Genomic DNA, 19,796 nt, shown 5'->3' on the forward strand with positions numbered 1-19,796 from the left:
ATGTTCGTCCTAGATTCCTTCCAAATGTACTTGTGACGTCACCAGCATGTTGCCCTCTGAGTAAATATACACAAGAGTGACTATCAGCTCGGGTCCAAATGGCAATTATAATACCCGAGATCACGTGATGAATCTGAGTGACTGACTACGACGATAGCGTTTTTTCATGCCGTTCATTACGATTGGACACTTTATTTACATCGACAGCAATGAGTTTACTTCTCTCTTTTTCCTTACCTCTATATTAAATTTAAAATTTGAATCTTGGAGTGCAGGTCTTAAGATTGAAATGCAAGTTTTGTCGTCTTTTCGGTTTATTTATTAATAATCATAAGGGCTTGAAATGAAGACGAGTAAATAATTTTGATACATGAACATAATAACCACTTACAATAAATTATTTTTTAATACAAAAACTTTATAAAAAATGAACATAAAGTTGGAAATTGTCAAAAAAGGAAGGGTCTAGAATTTGTAGACAACTTTCTGCAATGTTCATTGATGGTAACTCAGCTAATACAATTCTTGGTCACCTGTCAATTTTGATAAATTGAATAGTTATCAATTTTGATCAAATCGTCCATGCTTGATATGTTTTAACTATCTTGTATATGCCCTTACGATGGCTAATAATTATACCTAAGCGTATAAAAAACTTGTATTTCAATTAGAAGACCAACACTCATGATTAAAATTTAATATTGATATTAATGCTAACGAAGGAGCAGAGGCCGTTTTTTTTTATAAAGTATTGATAAGTTTTTTATTCATATTATTACTAATTCATTTCTTCATAATGATACTGAAGTTGTGATCTCTACATTGGCATCGGTTTTTGGTTACTGCATAACCGAGTTGAGCACCCTTGTACCTATTTACTTTGGGCAACTTAATCTATGAATGAAAAGCACTTACACGCGCCATCTTGTTTTCGTGGCCAGCCGTACGATTACGCCACCTATATTAAAGACTTGATCTCCGTGACGAGAGAACGGTACGAGAGGCGGGAATTTGAAATGGTGATAATAGGCTCGACCGCCAGCCATCGGATATCCCGCCTCCCTCTCTATTGCTAAAAAACCCTCAAGGATTACTAAAAAGAGGATTTTTCTGAACGGAAAAATATGAAAAGTGGAGGAGCTAAGGAAGTGGGATGCTGTAAGAAAGAGGAAGAAAGACAGAAGTGACAGACACACGCACAGATAGAGAAACACTTTCATAAATTTTGCTCTCAAGGATATATGTATAATTTAAGAAAAATAGCAAAACATTGAATAAAAAACAAGGCATTCTTAAATAAAATACATAAATATATCCAATTTTTTTTATTCTACGATACACATCTTAAGAAATGTCAAGGGTCCGTGCGCGCAGTCACCATGTTTGATAATATTCAATCGGGTTTACATAATTTCCCGGAAGTGTGACTAGGCATGGCATAGATTTATTCTTCTAATGGATTGAGGTCTTTTTTTATAATCTGAGGCAAGCCGAATTGGCTTGTGGATTGCTTACAAAAGAATAGACGAGACTTACATATGGTATATGGTCACACACACTAGCCCTGTGGTGCGTCAGGGTTGAAACGGCATCAAAACCGTCAAGAGTTTAAACCAATTTTTTAAAGCATTCAACCGATTGAAGGATCATCCCGGGATGGACCAATGGGTGGCCAGCTCTCAAAACAAGGGACAAAAAATAGGAGGAACTATTACAAACAAACCAGAGAGTTGGACTCCCATTGGCTTCCCGAAATGTAATAATCGGTGTGTCTTACAAACAAATATTACCAGCAAAAAGTCCACTCAATGTAATATTAACATACTTAAAAGGTTAAATACATTTATGAAGTTTTTAAAAGCATTTTTGAGTGTTAATCCCATTATAATTGATGGAGTAAAACAAGAAAAATAGATTTGGTACAAAATGGAAATTTACTAGAATTTGACATAATACATCTCTCCACAAGCATTAGGAAAGGGCCTTGACATTTCTTCAAGTGTCTTATTAAAATCTATCCTAGAAATCATAAATGATTAAGATTAGCATCCAGAGAAATATTTGTATCAAAGTGCACTAGTCAATACACAACTTATTTGAGTACTCATGGAATATAGATGTTTAAAGAAGAAGTTTAAGCATCACAGGAAGATTCAAAGCTAGACCTAATTGGTTTGGCATTGCACAGTAAATTTTTACTAAATATGCACATTTTTTGTAAAGTAACTACAATAATTTTCTTTCCACTATACATTTTTCTAAAACTAAACTATTTATATATCCAGTCGAAATCAATAATGTACCTTCATTAACTCTATTTGAAACGTTACGGTCCCAAAACCTAATTTCTGTAGAGTAACTCATACATTTCCTACCATGCAAGTTTACTTGTGTATCAAATACAAATCCTCCTAACTATTGTACATTTGAGAGAAATTCTATATCTATCTATTACACCATGTTATATGTTGTTACTCACGTAACCATGACTGCTCCATTGACGTCACTTACTCCTATCATGTGAGAAAATGTGGGATTGAGTGGTCACATGGAGACAGTTGATTTATACCACATAGAATGTCAATACTGTTTGTTCAAATAAATACTTGCAAGGAAATAATAAATTTGAGAAGAAAATAACTTCAGGCCCTATGGGTTTACCAAAATTCGTCAAAAACAGTGTCGTATAAAGCAGTGAAGTCTTTCGTTATCCTCGTCAGCAATGCATCGCAGTCTGGAGAAACCAAGGTAATTCGAAACAGAAAGTAAACATTCGTGCTTATAGTTTGAATCTAAACGTGAAAAATATCAAAATAAAATACCCAACGTGTATATTCTCAAATAGTTTGTTTGGTCATCTTATTTTCTAATACATCTCAAGAACAGTTAAATAGAGCTCGTAGAGGTTTTTGGACCCAAAAAAATCATTAAAAATACAAGAAATGTATAATTTACGGAAAAAAAACGTTATAAATCAAACGTTCTTCTCGCACTACCTTTATGTGTGAGTTAGAATTTTTCAAAATGTGAAATACTTTTCTCGAGGATAATGTTGCGGTAGATTCAACTTTCATACGTAATATTAATTTTCCTCACGTTTTTTCTCTTTAGCTTTCTCAGGTTTGAATATCAGTCGATACGAGGTGTTAGAATACTTTAGGTATTCCTCCCGCTGTATTCGTAATACCTCCTACGTAAATCGATTTGAGTGTGGAATAATGTTGAATGTATTTATAATAAATCTTCTAATTCATAGCACAAGGACTGATGAATGCTTGACGAGCAAATTACGAGAAATGATTTGGAAGTGAAGGAAGCATTTTTAAAACTCTTAAATTTAAGTTACAGCTATTGTTTGACAATTACGACACATTGAGTGAAAAAGAGCAGAACTGCACCTTTGTAAAATTTCCTACCTCATAGGGAATGGTTAAATAAATAGACGTCAAGTGACAAGGCTCTAGAAACTAATCATGGATATCCTAACGTTCAACTCAAAGAATTGCTCATTTATTTTCCCTGCCTCTAGTTAAAGCAACCTCATAAATTCAGCGGTGAAACATTGTCTCACCTCTGAAGGAATGCTGAAGAAGTCTTCACGGGGTCTCCAACGGGTATGCCCCATACGCTCTGAGGATTATGACAGTAATGCGTCGAAACGTCGACAGCCGGTGCCATCTCACTTACCCGATGGATAACCCGTGAGGTCTCCATCAGAATCAAATGCTGGGAAAACACAAGACCTTTCACTCCTCAGGGATTTTAGCTGTGTGAATAATTATTTCATCCCTTCGCAAGACGCGTATGCAAATTGAATCCCTTGATTTCACTAGGGTTCGTTAGCGTAATCCTGGAATCCAAAATGTATGGCACCCTGGATACGTCTTACCCACGTTGTTACAGGTTGACTATGACAAGAATACGTCGTAAGGAATGGGTCGGTAAATCCAGTATGGAGTAGCGACAAAAAGCATAGAGTTAGCTTGTTTCTGTTGCACAGATCATTCACCATATCTTTAAGTGTAATATAAAGATATCACAATGCATTAGGGAGATTTTTCACCTTTAAGTATCACTGACATGCGACAGTCGAATTCCAAGGTAGCATATTATGATCTAAATTGAACTTGATTCTATAATCTTGACCGTAATGAAGAAAAAGCATTTTTGTGGAATAAACGGATGATCACAACATGAAGTAATTTCCATAACATGCAATTATTATTACAAGGATGACACGTCTCCATTGCATATGAAATACTACATGCAAATCAAGAGCTTATTGGTCATATTCTGGTTTGCCACATCAATGAGAATTTCTGCATCAGTTTATGCATTTTCCGAAAGCATATACGAAAATAGGAGGGCACCGTTAATAACGTATTCTGTCTTTCAACTGCCGTGGGTATTCTGGTACGAATTAGAGAAATTACTAACTTATCTTATCCATCAAAAATGAAAGGCTATCATAGAAAATTGTTATTTAAAAATGCTTCATTTGAATAATCTGCTTTCTGTATGGCTTAAGTTCCCTTAAAATTCCAACGCTATCACGGCAATTTCCGTTTTCATTCTCAGAAAACTCAAGCCCTAATCAAGGACGTTTAAGGCTTTTGGAATGACAGACAAGTTATTGTATTTATATAGATCACTAAATACTGCAGAATTGATGCCATTTCATCAGGAGTCATTAAAATTCATGTAACCTACAATATTTGTTGAATTTGTAATCTAACAACTTTCAATATTCTATCTCTTCTCCAGTTTTTTGTTGTTGTTATGTTTACATGACAACTTGTATCATGAAATGTATTTACTCTTTTCACGTATTGTTGTAGCAGGACTAAGCTCTTTGAGTAAACTTATTCCACTTGTGTTAACTCTATAATTTTAACAATATTAACATGAAATTGAATCAAAGTACTATGAACAAACATTTTTACCTGGCAATAAATACGTGGATCATAAAACCATATCACACGGATATCGACACCTTGAGCGTCTAAGGGCTACTTGGGATCATAGTAATTACAAACCTAATTTTCGATCAAAAATCAAAGGTAATCATGGATAAATTTTTCTAGAAAAATATTTAATTTGGATAACCTGCATGCTATGCGACTTAGGTTCACTTTTAAACACCGGGGAAAGCCAAGTGTGAAAGCAGAAAATTGTCTTCACAATACGTGGTTATCATGAAAGAATGGTGCAATTTTGAACTTGGGTAAAATGAAAACAGACCTATTTACAGTTAATGTTTATTTATTTTTTTGCTATTTGTCGTCTCGAACAGTTTTTTGTACACATTATATAAATTTCAATAAATACGCTCTTAGTCGCTCGACAAAGAACCAAATGAGGATCAATATCTTTCCAAACATTAGTTTACATTTCTCAATAAATGGTGGTCACTTCATCATTATTCCTGTTCATTAAGTGTTATAGTTCGCAAACTTTTTTTGCCTATAAACAACGATTTTTATAGACCCTCCAGAAAAAAATATCTCATAGTGTGTGATTTGGTATCTTCCTATGAATTACTTAAAACTGCATGATATGATGATTCTTTTATGATGTACTGTACTTTAAAATATAGTTGGGATAAAGTATTTATTTTGACTCCCTCGGTCGCTCAACGGCGGCACCCCTTTAAACTTTCGAGAGCCCTGCATTTTCAGGGCCGTGAGGGTATGACGACGACAAAGGTAGCGAGCGCGCACCGCTGGCTTTCACTCGCTAATTAGATCACCTCGAAGGACGCTGGAAAAATAATAAGCCAATGGACAAGGGGTTTTGACTGAGAAATATACACACGCTGGAAAACACACATCTCCCGGACAACGGCGTTCCTCATTTACTCGAGTGCCTTGTTTGAGGGGCCTGCCACCGTGGCGCTAGTGGCGTCGTGCCAAGATAATCGCGTGTCTCTTCCTCTGTGAGTTTCATTTTTCTCCTTTTTCTATCCCCGGGGGCAATTCAAAATGCAAACAAAAGGGGAAGGGCCAGTAACAAAGTCGGGAACGAGGGCCCTCTTCAAGAGACTCGTGCAAGAGGTCGCTGGGTTGGGTTTGGGGGAGGGGGGAAGGTATCCCTGCCCGTGGCTATCCCGGAGAATAAACAGAGCGAATAAATATCCACATGGGTATCTCCCGCAGAACTCTCTGTCGTGGTGGAATCTGAGCGGAGTGAAAGCAGAAAGTCGTGACGTCGAGGCAGATTTAGAGAGTTAAATAATTTTACCATATAAATAATATAATAAAAAAACTCGTTGTACACAAATGTTGCCACCCATATTTGCATGAATTAGTGACGTCAGAAAGTTCTGGCTCATTGAAAAAGTTGTGATGGTAAGAGAAAATAATAATTTTGCAATATAAATAATATAATAAAATAAACTCGTTGTACACTAATGTTGCCGCCCATTTTTGCATGAATCAGTAACGTCAGAAAGTTCTGGTTCATTGAAAATTTTGTGATGGTAAGAGAATATAATAATTTTAAAATAAAAATAATATTATTAAAAAAATGTTGTACAAAAATGATGCCGCCCATTTTTTCATGAATTAGTGACGTCAAAAAGTTCTGGTTCATTGAAAAAGTTGTGATGGTAAGAGAAAATAATAATTTTGCAAAAAAAGCCTACCATAAAAAACACGTTGTAAACAAGTGATGTCGCCCATTTTTTCATGAAGTTACGTGTTTCGTGATGCTATTAAAGTTCTGTTTCATTGGTTCGCTCAGAAATACCAGATTCTTCGAAATACCAGAATCTACGGAAAGAATCGCTCATTTGAATGTTAATGACAACAAACCATATGCGCGAGGCCGAGAAGTTGGGGGCGGTGAGCCGCTCTGCAAGAGTCAGTGACGTCATGAACTTAACAGCGAAAAGGACACTCACTCAAACCAGAAATTGTAATATAATAAGATAATGCGGTAAATTTATGGGGAAGATAAGTTATAACGAAATTTAAGTCATCTTCAGTCATTTATCATAGCTTTAAAATGAAAGAATTGCGAAAGTTGCGACCCATTTTTAATGAGTCGTTGAAGTTCTATTTCTTTGAGTCGTTCACAGAGATCCGATCCTTGACGGAAAGAATCGATCATTAGTATGTTCCTGACAAAGAACCACGTGAGACCGATGCGCGAATCCGAGAAGTACCGGAGAATAGGTGGGCCGTTCGGAAAAAGTCAGCGACGTCATTAACTTCTCATGTCAGCGAAAGGGGTAAGACTGTCGATGTTTCACCGCGAATAGCTCGAGAAGTAAGACGATTCGAATGATGGAAATATTATCAAATTACAAAAATATAATTTTGATAAATACGCCCAACGCCCCTTAAAATTGTTGAAAATTCCAAATGTGTTTGATGAGAAAAATACCACCAGTTTTGGAAGAACAGTACAGATAAAAGAAAACCGTGGTGCGCATAAGAGATTATATATTTGCTTTTGCAAAGAGAAAGGATGATATAAGGATACCTATGACCATCTATTATGATGATGATCGTCTATTGACCAGGAAGTATTAATCTTAAAATGAAAAAAATTAACCCTGTTTTCCCTCTGCAGACTTTCTCGACGTACATTGACACAATGTAGTCGCATATGCTTAAATTAAAATTTTAGGGAAGTACAAAGTCGAAGAAAATTAGCGAACAAGCCGATTTCAAAGTAAAAAAAAATTTTTTTGATAGTATGTTTTCCTGGCTCGGGATTACTTTGATGAAGTTACTCCGAAAACCTTTACATCAACTCAAAGCATAACAAGCAAGTTGTGCCAGAAAATCATTACTACACGGACTGTCTGTCAGTGTAGTGCTGGCTGAGCTTGCACAAAGACTTTCACTGATGAATGACCCGTACACACAAGGCATGATGATTTATTTTTTGGCCGGTAGAAGTTATGGCGCCTTATATAAAATTTACTACCTCATTCCGAATTTACTAACTCCTTGAATCACACATTTCTCTTCGAACGGAGACGTTGAAAGCGACGCATTCCATTCATCATAAAGACAAAGTGAAGAGACTGAAAACTAGGGTGGTGCGAAAAAACACAAGTTACAAATTTTGTGTCACTATCGTGCGGAAAAGTTGCGATACGTTAGTAGAAGAGGAGCAAAAAAAATAAATTTTAAAATCGAACGTCATCTTCCAATCCTCCAAAGCACCTTCAAAATGACAAAAAACAAATAATTGTTTTTTTCGTAATAAAATAAAATTAAATGTACATATTTTAACGCTATAGCTAAAAATGATTACAAAGTGTTGCTTATTATTATTATATACATATACACGGGCTTAAACAGTTATTTCCGATTGCAAAAGACAATTAAAAATGTATAAATTTTGTAAGTTAGCCGATTTTTCAGAGTTGTGTAATAATTAATTTTTAAGTATACTTAATTAATTAAAATTTTTATGAAGTTTTAGTTAGCCTTGTAGATCAAAAAAAGACAAGAAATTAGGCCACTAGACTTGAAAGGAAAATTTATTCTTTAATTTAATTAGTGAATTTTTAATTATTAAAGACCACGCAGGAACGATTGATTAAGCCTGAACCACTCGTTCATTTTTTTCGACATTTTCGAGTGACCAGTCCAGCGATCACTCGAGTGATCACTCGCAAATGATCGTCACGCGCTATCACTCCAATGATGAGGATTCCCGTCACTTTTTTCGTCACTCGCCTGGTCGCTTTTTCCGTCGCTGAAACCGTCGTATCGAAACAACGTATCAGCCAATCAGAACGCATATTCGTATGGAGCGATTGCAGCGCAACGTTTGTCAATCTTGGGAACGACATAGGTGAACATAAACACGCTATATATTTTTTCGTGATGCGGTTCCTATGAAAACGAGCTGTGATATTGGAAGTGATGCGAAAAGCGACGGCGGGAGGGACCGTGTGACTCAGAAAAATGATCAATCTAGCGATCACTTTTCCCGTCGCGAAAAGCAATCGCTCGAGTGATCACTAAGAAACGATTGATCGACAAAACAAATGATCGTGTGATTCAGGTGATAATGAGACGTAGACGATGACACCATCGGAGGAAATCAAGATTGGAAGCTTTTGAAATAAGGTGTTGTAGAAGAATGAAGATAAAATGGATAGATCATGTGAGTAATGCGGGAGTTCTTAGAGTAGTAGAAGTGTTTTTAAAACCTTAGGTGGAATACGGAACAGTTTCATCGGCAATATTATTAAACAAAATGGAATATACAGTGAAAATTATCGTCGAAGGAAAAGTGGAAGTGATGAACGGCAAAGGTAGGTCACGAATAAGACCAATAAAGCCGGGGATGAAGCATGTAAAGCAGAAGAATTATGTAGGTGTTAAAAGATTGTTAAAAGATTGCAGCGCAACGTTTGACAACCGTGGGAACGACATAAGTAAATATAAACACGCTATGTATTTTTTCGTGATGCAGTTCCTATGACAACGAGCTGTGATATAGGAAATGACGCGAAAAGCGACGGCGGGAGGGACCATGTGACTCAGAAAAATGGTCACTCGAGTGGCGATCACTTTTCCGGTCGCGAAAAACGATCGCTCGAATGATCACCAAGAGGGAAGGAACAAATGATCGCGTGATTAAGGCTTGACCAATTCAAGCCCTGAGTGTATGGTAATGAAAAGTTAAACTTTATAATTCCACATAACATTGGCGCGTGACACGTCATCATCAGTGGCATAGCAAGGAATTTCGTTCGGGGGGCCAAAAATTCCGTCCAAAACCAGGGGGGAAATTTTTGAAAAACTGGGTGCTAAGTAATGGGTTTTAAACTAATTTTATCACTTTTCATATTAGAAAAAACTTCATTTGTTTAAGAAATATTTTTTAAATTCATGATTTTTCAATATTTTGTTTTCTTTTATTAAGGAAAATGATTGCGTTTTCATATTTCGGGGGGGGGGAGGGGGGGGGGAGGGTTCCGGACCCCCGGGCCCTCCCCTGGCTACGCCACTGGCCATCATCTTTCACCTGATGACGACGTTCCTTGTCGACACTTAGGTCGTCCATTAGTAAATTTGCGTGGTATTACAAAGTTTTACTTCTCATTCTAGTAAGTCGATTCCACGAAGTCAAGCCAGAGACAACGACCTGAAGGTATCGTTAAAAAAATACAGCCTTCAGCAGAGGCGTAACTAGGTATATGCTTTGGGGGGAACAACAGGGACTGGGGGGCGAACCCTCCTAGGCAACGGGGGATCAGGGGGTTAGTCACCGGTCGGTATTCAGTGACTCGTCTCACTGCCATGATATTAATAAATGATTTAACTTTAAGCAGATGCAGTTACTATGCGTCAAAACTAGACAATAGTAAATATAAGTTCAACAGATTCAGGCTTCAATTGGTGGAAGTTAGGCATATTTAAATAAATAAAAGACCGTAGAACTTTTCCACAAGATTTTTTAATGCGATGTACGGAAAGTGCTACCATTTTATTTATTTAAATAGTAAATATTTTTTTATTTATCTGAGGCTTTTGGGGGGGGGGATCTATCCCCTCATCCCCCCTTAGTTACGCCAATGGTCTTCAGCAGACTTAATTCAGAACTATGAGCTAGCTCAAAACGGTTGTCTCTGGGTCTCGTTGCAATGCATGAACGCCTAAGCTTTTTTGTAACAAAGGTATGATCAATTAGTAGTGCTGAGAAGAACATTTTTTAGATTTAAAGGACTATATCTCCGATCAAAAGGTATTTTTAACCTTCCCTAGACTCAACATAAAATAGCTACAAATATGATATTAATTATTAAAAAGAGTCGTTAATACATAGGTCTTTCTATTTCTTTCTATTTTATTGTACATTGCAAGTCTGCGCATGGGAGAAAATATTTGAGGAGCAGATAACTGAATAATGAACTGAGAACAGCCAATATCCCTCCCAAAGCTAATGTTGCTGTGTACGTGGCTAAATATCACCAGGTGATGTACATCATTTTCTAAATGTGGCAATTTTTTTCTGTTCAATGTTGACAATACGATGTACCAGTTAGGTTTTATTTTTTCACGAAATAAATATTTAGTACATGAATTAAGTGAATTTTCTGTCCATTCATCAATATTTGTTTTTGCTTTTAGCGTTTCATAACGATAAAAAAATCGTCTACTCCCAAATGCAGCAGAGAGCAGGCATAGGGTTGCACGATATTGCTGAAAAGCATCTTTGCTTGACCTGTTTAGCTTTCACGAGGGCATAAAACGCATCCTTTTCTCGGCGAATGTAGCTGGAGGGGTGTGCAGCACAACAGTCGTAGGTAGAGTAAACGCTTGGGCAGCCACCATGGCTGCGCCTCCTACCATTGAGGAGACGAAATGTCGGAAACAATAGAGGAACGCTTTCCGCTTCCTTTCGGATGACATCCGCGAGAGGGCGTCCCCAGTCGGTGAGCAGACGTGAGTGGAATGGGGCGATGCGAAAATAGATTGCGGAGAGTGTAAGAAAGAGAAAGATGCCAATACTCTTAGAGGGATAGCGACAGTGTGGCTGCAAGAGTATACGAGCTCAACATGAGGGAAAGGTCGCGATAAAGATACGGCCTGCCGAAAGCGAAAAAAAAAAACATTCATATCTGCGCTAAATTTTAAAATGCTGACTCTAACTTAATTTCAGAGGTATTGAATGGAGTATGTATGTCCTCACATAACAAAATTGAGACATTAGTTTTATGCGTTTGATAATTGGGAAATTCATTTTAGGATTTTTTAAAAGTGCTATGAAAATGTAGAATAAAATCATTTGCGGCTCCGAAAGCTTGGTTCATTTATCGGACGTGGTTACGAACAATGGGAGATGAAAACCCTAGACTCACTTCGAGAAAGGAGAGGACTTTTTTAAACCAAAATTTCCACGTTTTTGTGGCTAGGTAACCCATTTATGTCCACCGTAGTATATATCCTACAATTCTGCGCGGTCTTTGAAGAAAACCCGCGCTCCTTTCTGCTATCAAATTGCCACAGATATGCTGTCGAAGCTTGAAATAACCTTATTCTCTCCTTTGTTTTAGTTTAGCAGTTTATTTTTGAAATCGGTCTAAATAAAGAAACAGGCGAGAAAGGGAAAATCAAAATAGATGCCTACTGGCTGTAAAATTAAGTGAAATTTTCATAAGAGTAAATAGGAAATGAAATTGTGTAGATTATCAACGTGCCAAATTATCTTCACAATCACAAACAATTTTTTCGACGGAAATAGATAAAGGCACCATCGATACTAATACGTCCTATAATATTGAAATATGTAGTAAAAACATTGTGCCATTTCAACAAAAATTGTACGCTTCTTGGTTGTTCTTTACTCATTTTCCATAAAACTTCCCGTTCAAACGCTTTCGCCCAGCGTGAACTAGGCTTTTTTTTCACAGGGTTCTCTCATGAAATATTGCATGGAGATCTGCGGCTCGTCAAAAACACTCCCCAGCAGACATGTTTGCTCCTACTGAATCTTCCGTCATCGCGCGCCGGCGATGGTCTCGATGCGTAAACACAACGGCGTGGAGTGCGTGAGATTCCTTCGCCGCAGGATTCGCACGAATACGTACATCGACGAGGAAGAGAATGCACGCAAAGGAGTTTGACACGACGCGTCGCGGTGGTCAAAAATCACGGATTAATAAATTAATTAGGGAAGATTCAACAGGGATTATGGGTATCCACTCCACGCAGTGGCGTGTTGGTGCCTTAACCCCTTGCGCTGTAATGACGAGTCTAGCTCGTCATGAACTTTCGACGCCAAACCGCGCAATGACGAGTGTATCACGTCATCGGATTTGCATAATTTTAGCAATATTTAGAGGAACAATATAATTATTTTGAAAGCATAGAAATGTTAAAACATGCATAGTATAAATAAATATTTCATATATTTTATGAATCATGATGCGTTGGAAGGATTGAAATGATTTTAATCGAGTGGCGATAGCTGTGTTCTCCATGTTTAATCACATTTTATTTCACAGTTGCACGTTGATTACAAATTACAATATATCATTCCATTACCTACCATTTAATAGAGAACCACAAAAAATAAATAAATAGAGAATAGGAGCACGATATTCGGAAAATTAATCGAATTGGAAGGGGGTAAAGTAATTTACTGTAATACAGTGGAACTTGGTTATAACGTCATCAAAGGGACCAGAAGATTTTGAACGTTATATCCGAGTGACGTTATAAAAGAAGCAGCCTTAAATCTGAGTGACACCGCAACTTGACATTGCACAAACAAAACACAACTAACGACGTATAAAACAACTGTCAACATACGCGATGCTCACATGGAGGTAGGTAGTGATGTGACTGATGATCTACCTTAACTAACGAAACAAACAATACAATACAGTGTGCCTGTGTCAGTAACCTTGTAGAATGTAGGGGTGGGAAGGCATAAGACCCAGGTATGCGGGACAGCCCCCGCTCCCTCCAGATACCAATTAAACAAGAGAGTTGCATCCCGTCACCTGCTCAACGTCCAGCTTGTGACCTGTTTTTGCTTTTGATGTTTCTACACATGGTTTCTATGAACTTTGGGACATAATACAATCACACTACCACTTTTGCAACCTAAGAATCGCAAAATTTTTGACGCTCTACCCGTGCGTCGCAGTATTTGTTGACGATATAAACGGGTTTTCGTACAACATAAAAAGTTCAATTTTGGCTGGTCTGTATAAAATGTGACGTTAAACCCGAGTTGACGTTACAGCCGATGCCGTTATAACCAAGTTCCACTGTATTATGTATTTTATACGCTAAAAATAGTGGCTCACGACAATACCATAGCCAGACGAATAGATAGCATTAATGGTGATTGTTTTTCGGGTTCTTCCCGCGTTGACTCATATTGGCGGACGACAGTTTCGGGCGCGTTCCAGCTCCCGTCTTCGGGTCCAAATGGCCCGAAGCCCGAATAGATAGCATTATTAATCAGCGGAACTAACTTAATAATCAACACGAGACGGAAATATTTGACGAATGTAGCATTTAGGTAATTTATCGTAGTATCGTATAATGCTCGGTGAACGTAAAAAGTGGCCAAAGGCAGTATGAGGGCGAGAACGCTGACATCTTGCTCGTTTAGTGTATTTTTGCATCTAACAGTGACAATATATATTCGGCTAGTTACAATGCTATAAAGTAATATACGTACGCCTCGCATTCGCAATTGAAAGTTCAAATTATCTGACATGATAACGCATTTAAATAAAAAAATGCAGTAATCTAACCTGTACACATTTTTATCACAGAGAAACTACGTTGTAATAAACTATCAGATTTAGAAAATTTTAGCAGAATTAATAATTAATTAATTATTCAAAATTGATTGGTAACCTTACCTTGTATTACGATAGCAACCGTAAACAAACATTGCAGGAATTGTACAAGGCAAAACTCTTGTTTCTTTTTTTGTTAATAAAACATTGAATTTGGTTATATTTTATTATTCTGCTAAATCTTTAAAAAATGTTATAATCCTATATTTTTGTTCATGTCTCAAAATTATATTCATTTTTATTTCGAGTCCTGATGAAGGTATAAGAACAAACCATAATTTTGGCAAATAAGTTGTATTTCTATTTGTTCTCATCACAAGATCTACTCTCCAATAAATTTATTAGCAATTAAGTAAGAGGTCAAGAAAATAAGAATAAAAAACCCACTTTTTAAGATAAGAGAATTTGAAACACTTTTCACTCACACCAACATTTTTATAAAGGTGCATTAAAGTAATTTATTGTAATATTTTATATGGGGTAAGTTAAATAAAATGCTAACGACAATATCATCGCCAGATGAATATATAGCTTAATTAATCAACGGAAGAACAGAAATAATCACCTTGTGACATAAATACAAACGTGATTACTAAGTTACTACTAGCATTAATAAAAATCCCTTATCGTTCGCGGGGAAAAAAAGAATTCCTACACCTATTTTTTGCTCAAAATCTCTTCCTTATTTTATCGTTATGTAGGACATAGAAACAGTGAAGCTCTCTGGTGATGTTCCCCATGCCAGCATTTATTACCTTAGCCAAAAAGTAATTCACCATTTACGAATAGTCTTATGCTTCTTTAGATAAATTTATTTATAAAAAATCCTGAAATAATGCCATAAGTAAACTTCCATTCGGGCGTATCAACAATGATAGCTCCTCTTAAAGGGGGGAAAAAACTACAGCCGCCTGTAGCATTAAGTTTCCGCCTGCAGGCGGGCGCCAGCCATCCCAAGGCCGAGCAGGATTTCTCCGCTGTGACAAGCGATTACGAAGTGGGGCGTCCGAAAATAAATCTGAATCAACGCCTTCCTTTTCCTCGAGTGGCGAAATCCTCGAGGAAAAAATACACCGGCACGAATTTTAAGTGGATATCAAGGGAGGCGTAAGCTTCAACCGTTGATCCCAATGACGTGGATTGTTGGAAGTGAAGTCATGAGGCGTGAGCGTGGAAAAAACATCAATTGTCACAAAGTTAATTCATCCGAATCAGGCGACTGTAGTATTAAGTTCCGCATGCAGGCGGGCGCCGACCATTCCAAGGCTGAGTGGTTGAACCAAAGTAATACTTTAGCCAAAAAGTATTACTTTGATTTTTTAGGAATTTAATAACGTTACTATTGTTTCCACAAATGCATGTTAAATATAATGATATACTTGCATAAGCTCTTAAATGAACAAAGATTTGAATGCAAAGCCGAATGGTTGAAATGACATATTTTATTTGTAATAAAATTAATATCCAAAACACAATACATTATCGATCGATTTTTTTCTCGATACCAGTCTACATTTTCTGTTTTGACGAATTTAGCGCTGGATCTATCATGCCTCACTAACGCTATCCATACGATGGTACAGCCTATGACTTTAAAAAGAGATGGTTGAATGTCCTGGTTAGCTTTTGTGTAAGATTAGACTTCAAGCTTACCAGAACTTTAAGCCTCCGCAAGGTAGAGTTGAAGGCTTAATCATCTTATGGTAGTGAAAACCAGAAATGAAATGGCACTTTTTTTTTTTAAATATATAAAAAGTTTGAGCATTCCTACTCATAGTCAGTACATCGAAGTGTTTTTTTTACGACGTTATAGAAGGAGGATAGGTCGAACACATCCGTCTATCACGTGACTATTGGCCAAATAATTAAATTTATTGCAAAGAAAATGTGACAAAAAACATCACTAAAGATTTAAATTGTAGTGGGAACTAATACAAGAGGAAGCTATGCATCCTCTAAAGAAAAATGCATTCAAATTTCCCTTAGAGGCGACTCCATATTCCTTCAATGGGTCAATGTCATTCCATCCATTGACTGCTCTTCCATCGCGATGTGGCACAGACACACAAAAACCAGGTGGTCGCAGCTGTCGAAAGATCATAAAATTGGGATAACTAGAGTGAGTTCCGATTTGAAAAGGGAAGTTTCACGTTTGTTGGCAGTCGATTCGCTTTCTACTTGCTCCTTTGATGGATAACTCTCTCGCGAACGCAGGGAAGACCTGCATCAAGCGTTGGTGGCAAGAGTAAGACACCTTTCATCTAAGCGCCTACGACAAAATGATATGTTCACTGAATGTTTTGCATATATGTTATACTTTATGTCTAAATTACATGTGTAATATTTGTGTATAATTTGTACCTCATTAACTATGTTGTATTTTACATGTAACATGACATTACCTTTCACTCAGTAGGTTTTCGCAGGTTTTTCACGCCCCCCTTCTTGTGTGGGCGTTTTCCTGCAGCGGGTTGTTTCGCTGAAGGCTACTACACCCTTATCATCATGCTTTTTCCCACAAACAAATCTTTTTACACAAAATTTTCACATATACTTGTTTATCTTTTTTGACATTTCACAAATAGTGTATATTGTATATCTTTTGTATTGTAAACGTTTATCTACCATTTTTGAATATGTTTGCATTGACGCTATCGAGGGGTTAGGTGGAAGAGGGGACTTCTTAGTCTCAACCTCGCCCGAATAATGACATATTATTATTATCATCTTCTCACATTATATTAGGGTAAATATGAACGAGAAGGATTTTCTCCTTCTGCAGTTACGACCAACGCACGCACGAAGTGTACTTCTCTGCATTATGGAGACAGTTCCTAGCCGTAGGCTGTCTACTACTCATGGAAAATGAAAGAAGAAACTTTGCTGGATTCACTAATATATTTGGAAAAACACGACGCGAGTTTCATAACATGATTACATCTTCAGGTGGCTGAAAACAATATTAACTATGTTATGGCAACTATGTCATGATACCCAGGTCGTGCTTTTCCAAATATATAATAGTATTAGTTACAGTTCATTGTAACATTATTAGGTATCCTTGCAAAGCAAACAGTAACCCAGTAACTACCTTGGGCATTATGATCATTCACAATGCCCATAAGGCAACCTATTCTTAAGGCAAACAATTCTGGAGCTGTAAACGTGTGGGTTGCCGACACCATTGGTACATTTGGGTTTAAATATTCCTTTTGTCTTGCCAATGATCATAATGCCCAAGGCAGTTACTGGGTTACTGTTTGCTTTGCAAGGATACCTAATAATGTTACAATGAACATTGGTGGCTTTGAAAGTTTTCCATCCTCAGATATTTTGTGTTTTACGAATTACGAATGAATAATTTTCAATAGCTATGGCAACATTCTTTTGGATACACTTTGCAGTTGCCATTACAACGGTTTTTCTTGAATATCCAGACTTTCCGAACTTATATTTAAGACTGAATTTTTCAAAACATTAAGTAGGTAATTAAGATTGGACGAAAATGAGTGAACTGGTAACCTCAAAATGGGTGAGATAGCACAATCTTATAATAAAGATACTTGCTCAAAGCTCTCCTTTACCGTTACACTCCAATGTTTCCCATTTGGGAACAGATTATAACAATTCATGAAAATTATATTTCGTATCTGCGAATACTTTTATGGCTTTTGTTATGTAAATAAAGTATAGAAGTATTTTTTTTAAGTGAATCAAATGAGCTGTGTACACATTAGTCGTTAATTATACCTTTTAAAAATAGTTTTTTTTTATCACCTCGGTAGTGAGAAACCGGTTTAAATGATATTTTTCCCAACAATCACTCTCTCCAGTTACAAATGCTTATTTATTCAAAAGATCAATATATATTTCTTTGTTAACCTTAGTTTTTTGGTCAAGTGTTTATTTATTTTTCAAGCAATAACAACATTTTGTGGCGAATTCTCATTTGGGAACATGCTTGAAAATACATTTAAAAATTGTTGTTCGAGTTTTCTATCATAATATCTCTTTATTAGTTATAAAATAAATAGGATATGCAAACAAATAATAAAAATCAGTTGGTAAATTAGTTCAATCTTCAAAGGGTTAGGAGTAAGGGATATGAGAAGGTAGTTTTTTCGGATCATTTTCTTTTATTTTCACTGGGAGTTAGTAATCCCAGATGCTAGGTTAGAACTCATTTTCAGTAAGGGACAAAGGCACAGTGAAGTTATTCATTGAATTTTTTAGACTGTGAAGCAGAGGAGTTATTTTTTATATCTTTACGGATGTTTTTGTTGCTCATGAACCAGGGTGCGACGATGATCTAGCGTATGATGCGTTTTTTTAGTTGATTGTTGCCGTTTTAGATGGGTTGCTGCAGAGGCCATACCGGACTAGCGTAAGAAAGAAGGCGTTCGATGGTGCTGTTATGATGGAGTAGTCTTATTTTTAGGGAAAGATTGAATTTTTAAAGTCCACATGCGATGGCATATGTAGGTTTTACTTGATTCTATTCTTTTACCCATGGATATCAAAGCCCTAGAAAACTTAGTATTACATCTTGTTCTTTTTGGTACATAAAAACGCTTTCTAAACACCCTTACGAAAACATTTTATGACATTCTTCTTTATCTTTAAGTACGCAACACCCCACTCACTATTTGTGGCGATAAGCCTATGAAACAAGGTCAGAAGAGGACTTTGAAACTATTATTAAATGACATGCGTTTCGATCCTAGGAATTCTAAAAATGTCAGAAATATAATGCATTGCAGAGTGATAATTATTTTTCGGGTTATTTCCATGTTGACTTATTTTGGTGGACGACAGTTTCGGGCGCATCCTAAATCCCGTCTTCGGGTCCAGAATCGTCCAACCCGAAAAAAATTATCAATTTAATCACCGTAGAAGCCTCCGTACCAATTATAATCCATTGTACCTTGTGAGTGCAGTCTTATGTGTTGTTTTCACGAATACACGTTAAATTAAATTATGTCATTATCACATTGTACTTTAAATGCTTGAATAAGCTCATAAATAACTGACATTTACAGGCCGGATGATTGAAGTGATCTATTTTATTGGGAAGAAAATTAATGTCGCACAATAGTATATAATATTTCGTGAACCCTAAAACAAGTGCTCAACCAGTCCTGAGATAGTAGGGTACATTTAATCTCAAAAAGGGTGAGATTGCGCAATCGTACTTTTGTTACTCGTCCAAAGCTCTTGTTCAATTGAGTTCAAAGATTGTTAAAGGCAATTATAATAGCACACTTTCGTCAAAACTTAATTATTTAATGCCCTTAAAAGTACAGGGTATAAAATAAAATGTAGATATCCAAGAAATACCGTTTTCATGGTAAGTACAAAGAGCATCCAAAAAAATGATTGCGTTGCCATAGCTAAGTAACTAAGGAATTACGATTCCATGTTTACGGAAAAATTGCTTGATATTGTCTCCTTTACCAACTCCTGAAATATTGCAGATTCCTCCTGAAACACACTGTATATCGCT

At 36.6% G+C, this 19,796-nt stretch overlaps 1 protein-coding gene across 5 annotated transcripts in view; it reads right to left on the reverse strand.

Moving 5' to 3' along the window:
* The window catches only part of LOC124169686 (protein quiver), a 168,031-nt gene that overhangs the window by 50,466 nt on the left and 97,769 nt on the right, over nt 1-19,796 (reverse strand). Inside the window, exon 1 of one of the 5 annotated variants that reach the window (XM_046548363.1) lies at nt 2,480-2,513. The exons of the other annotated variants lie outside the window; for them this stretch is intronic. Coding sequence (XP_046404319.1) covers nt 2,480-2,498 — 19 coding nt within the window. The 5' untranslated portion in view covers nt 2,499-2,513. Of the gene's footprint in view, nt 1-2,479; nt 2,514-19,796 lie in introns of those variants that run through there. 5 annotated transcript variants of the gene reach the window in all.

Source organism: Ischnura elegans, chromosome 12 (assembly GCF_921293095.1).
Source record: "Ischnura elegans chromosome 12, ioIscEleg1.1, whole genome shotgun sequence".
NCBI classification, from domain to species: domain Eukaryota; kingdom Metazoa; phylum Arthropoda; class Insecta; order Odonata; family Coenagrionidae; genus Ischnura; species Ischnura elegans.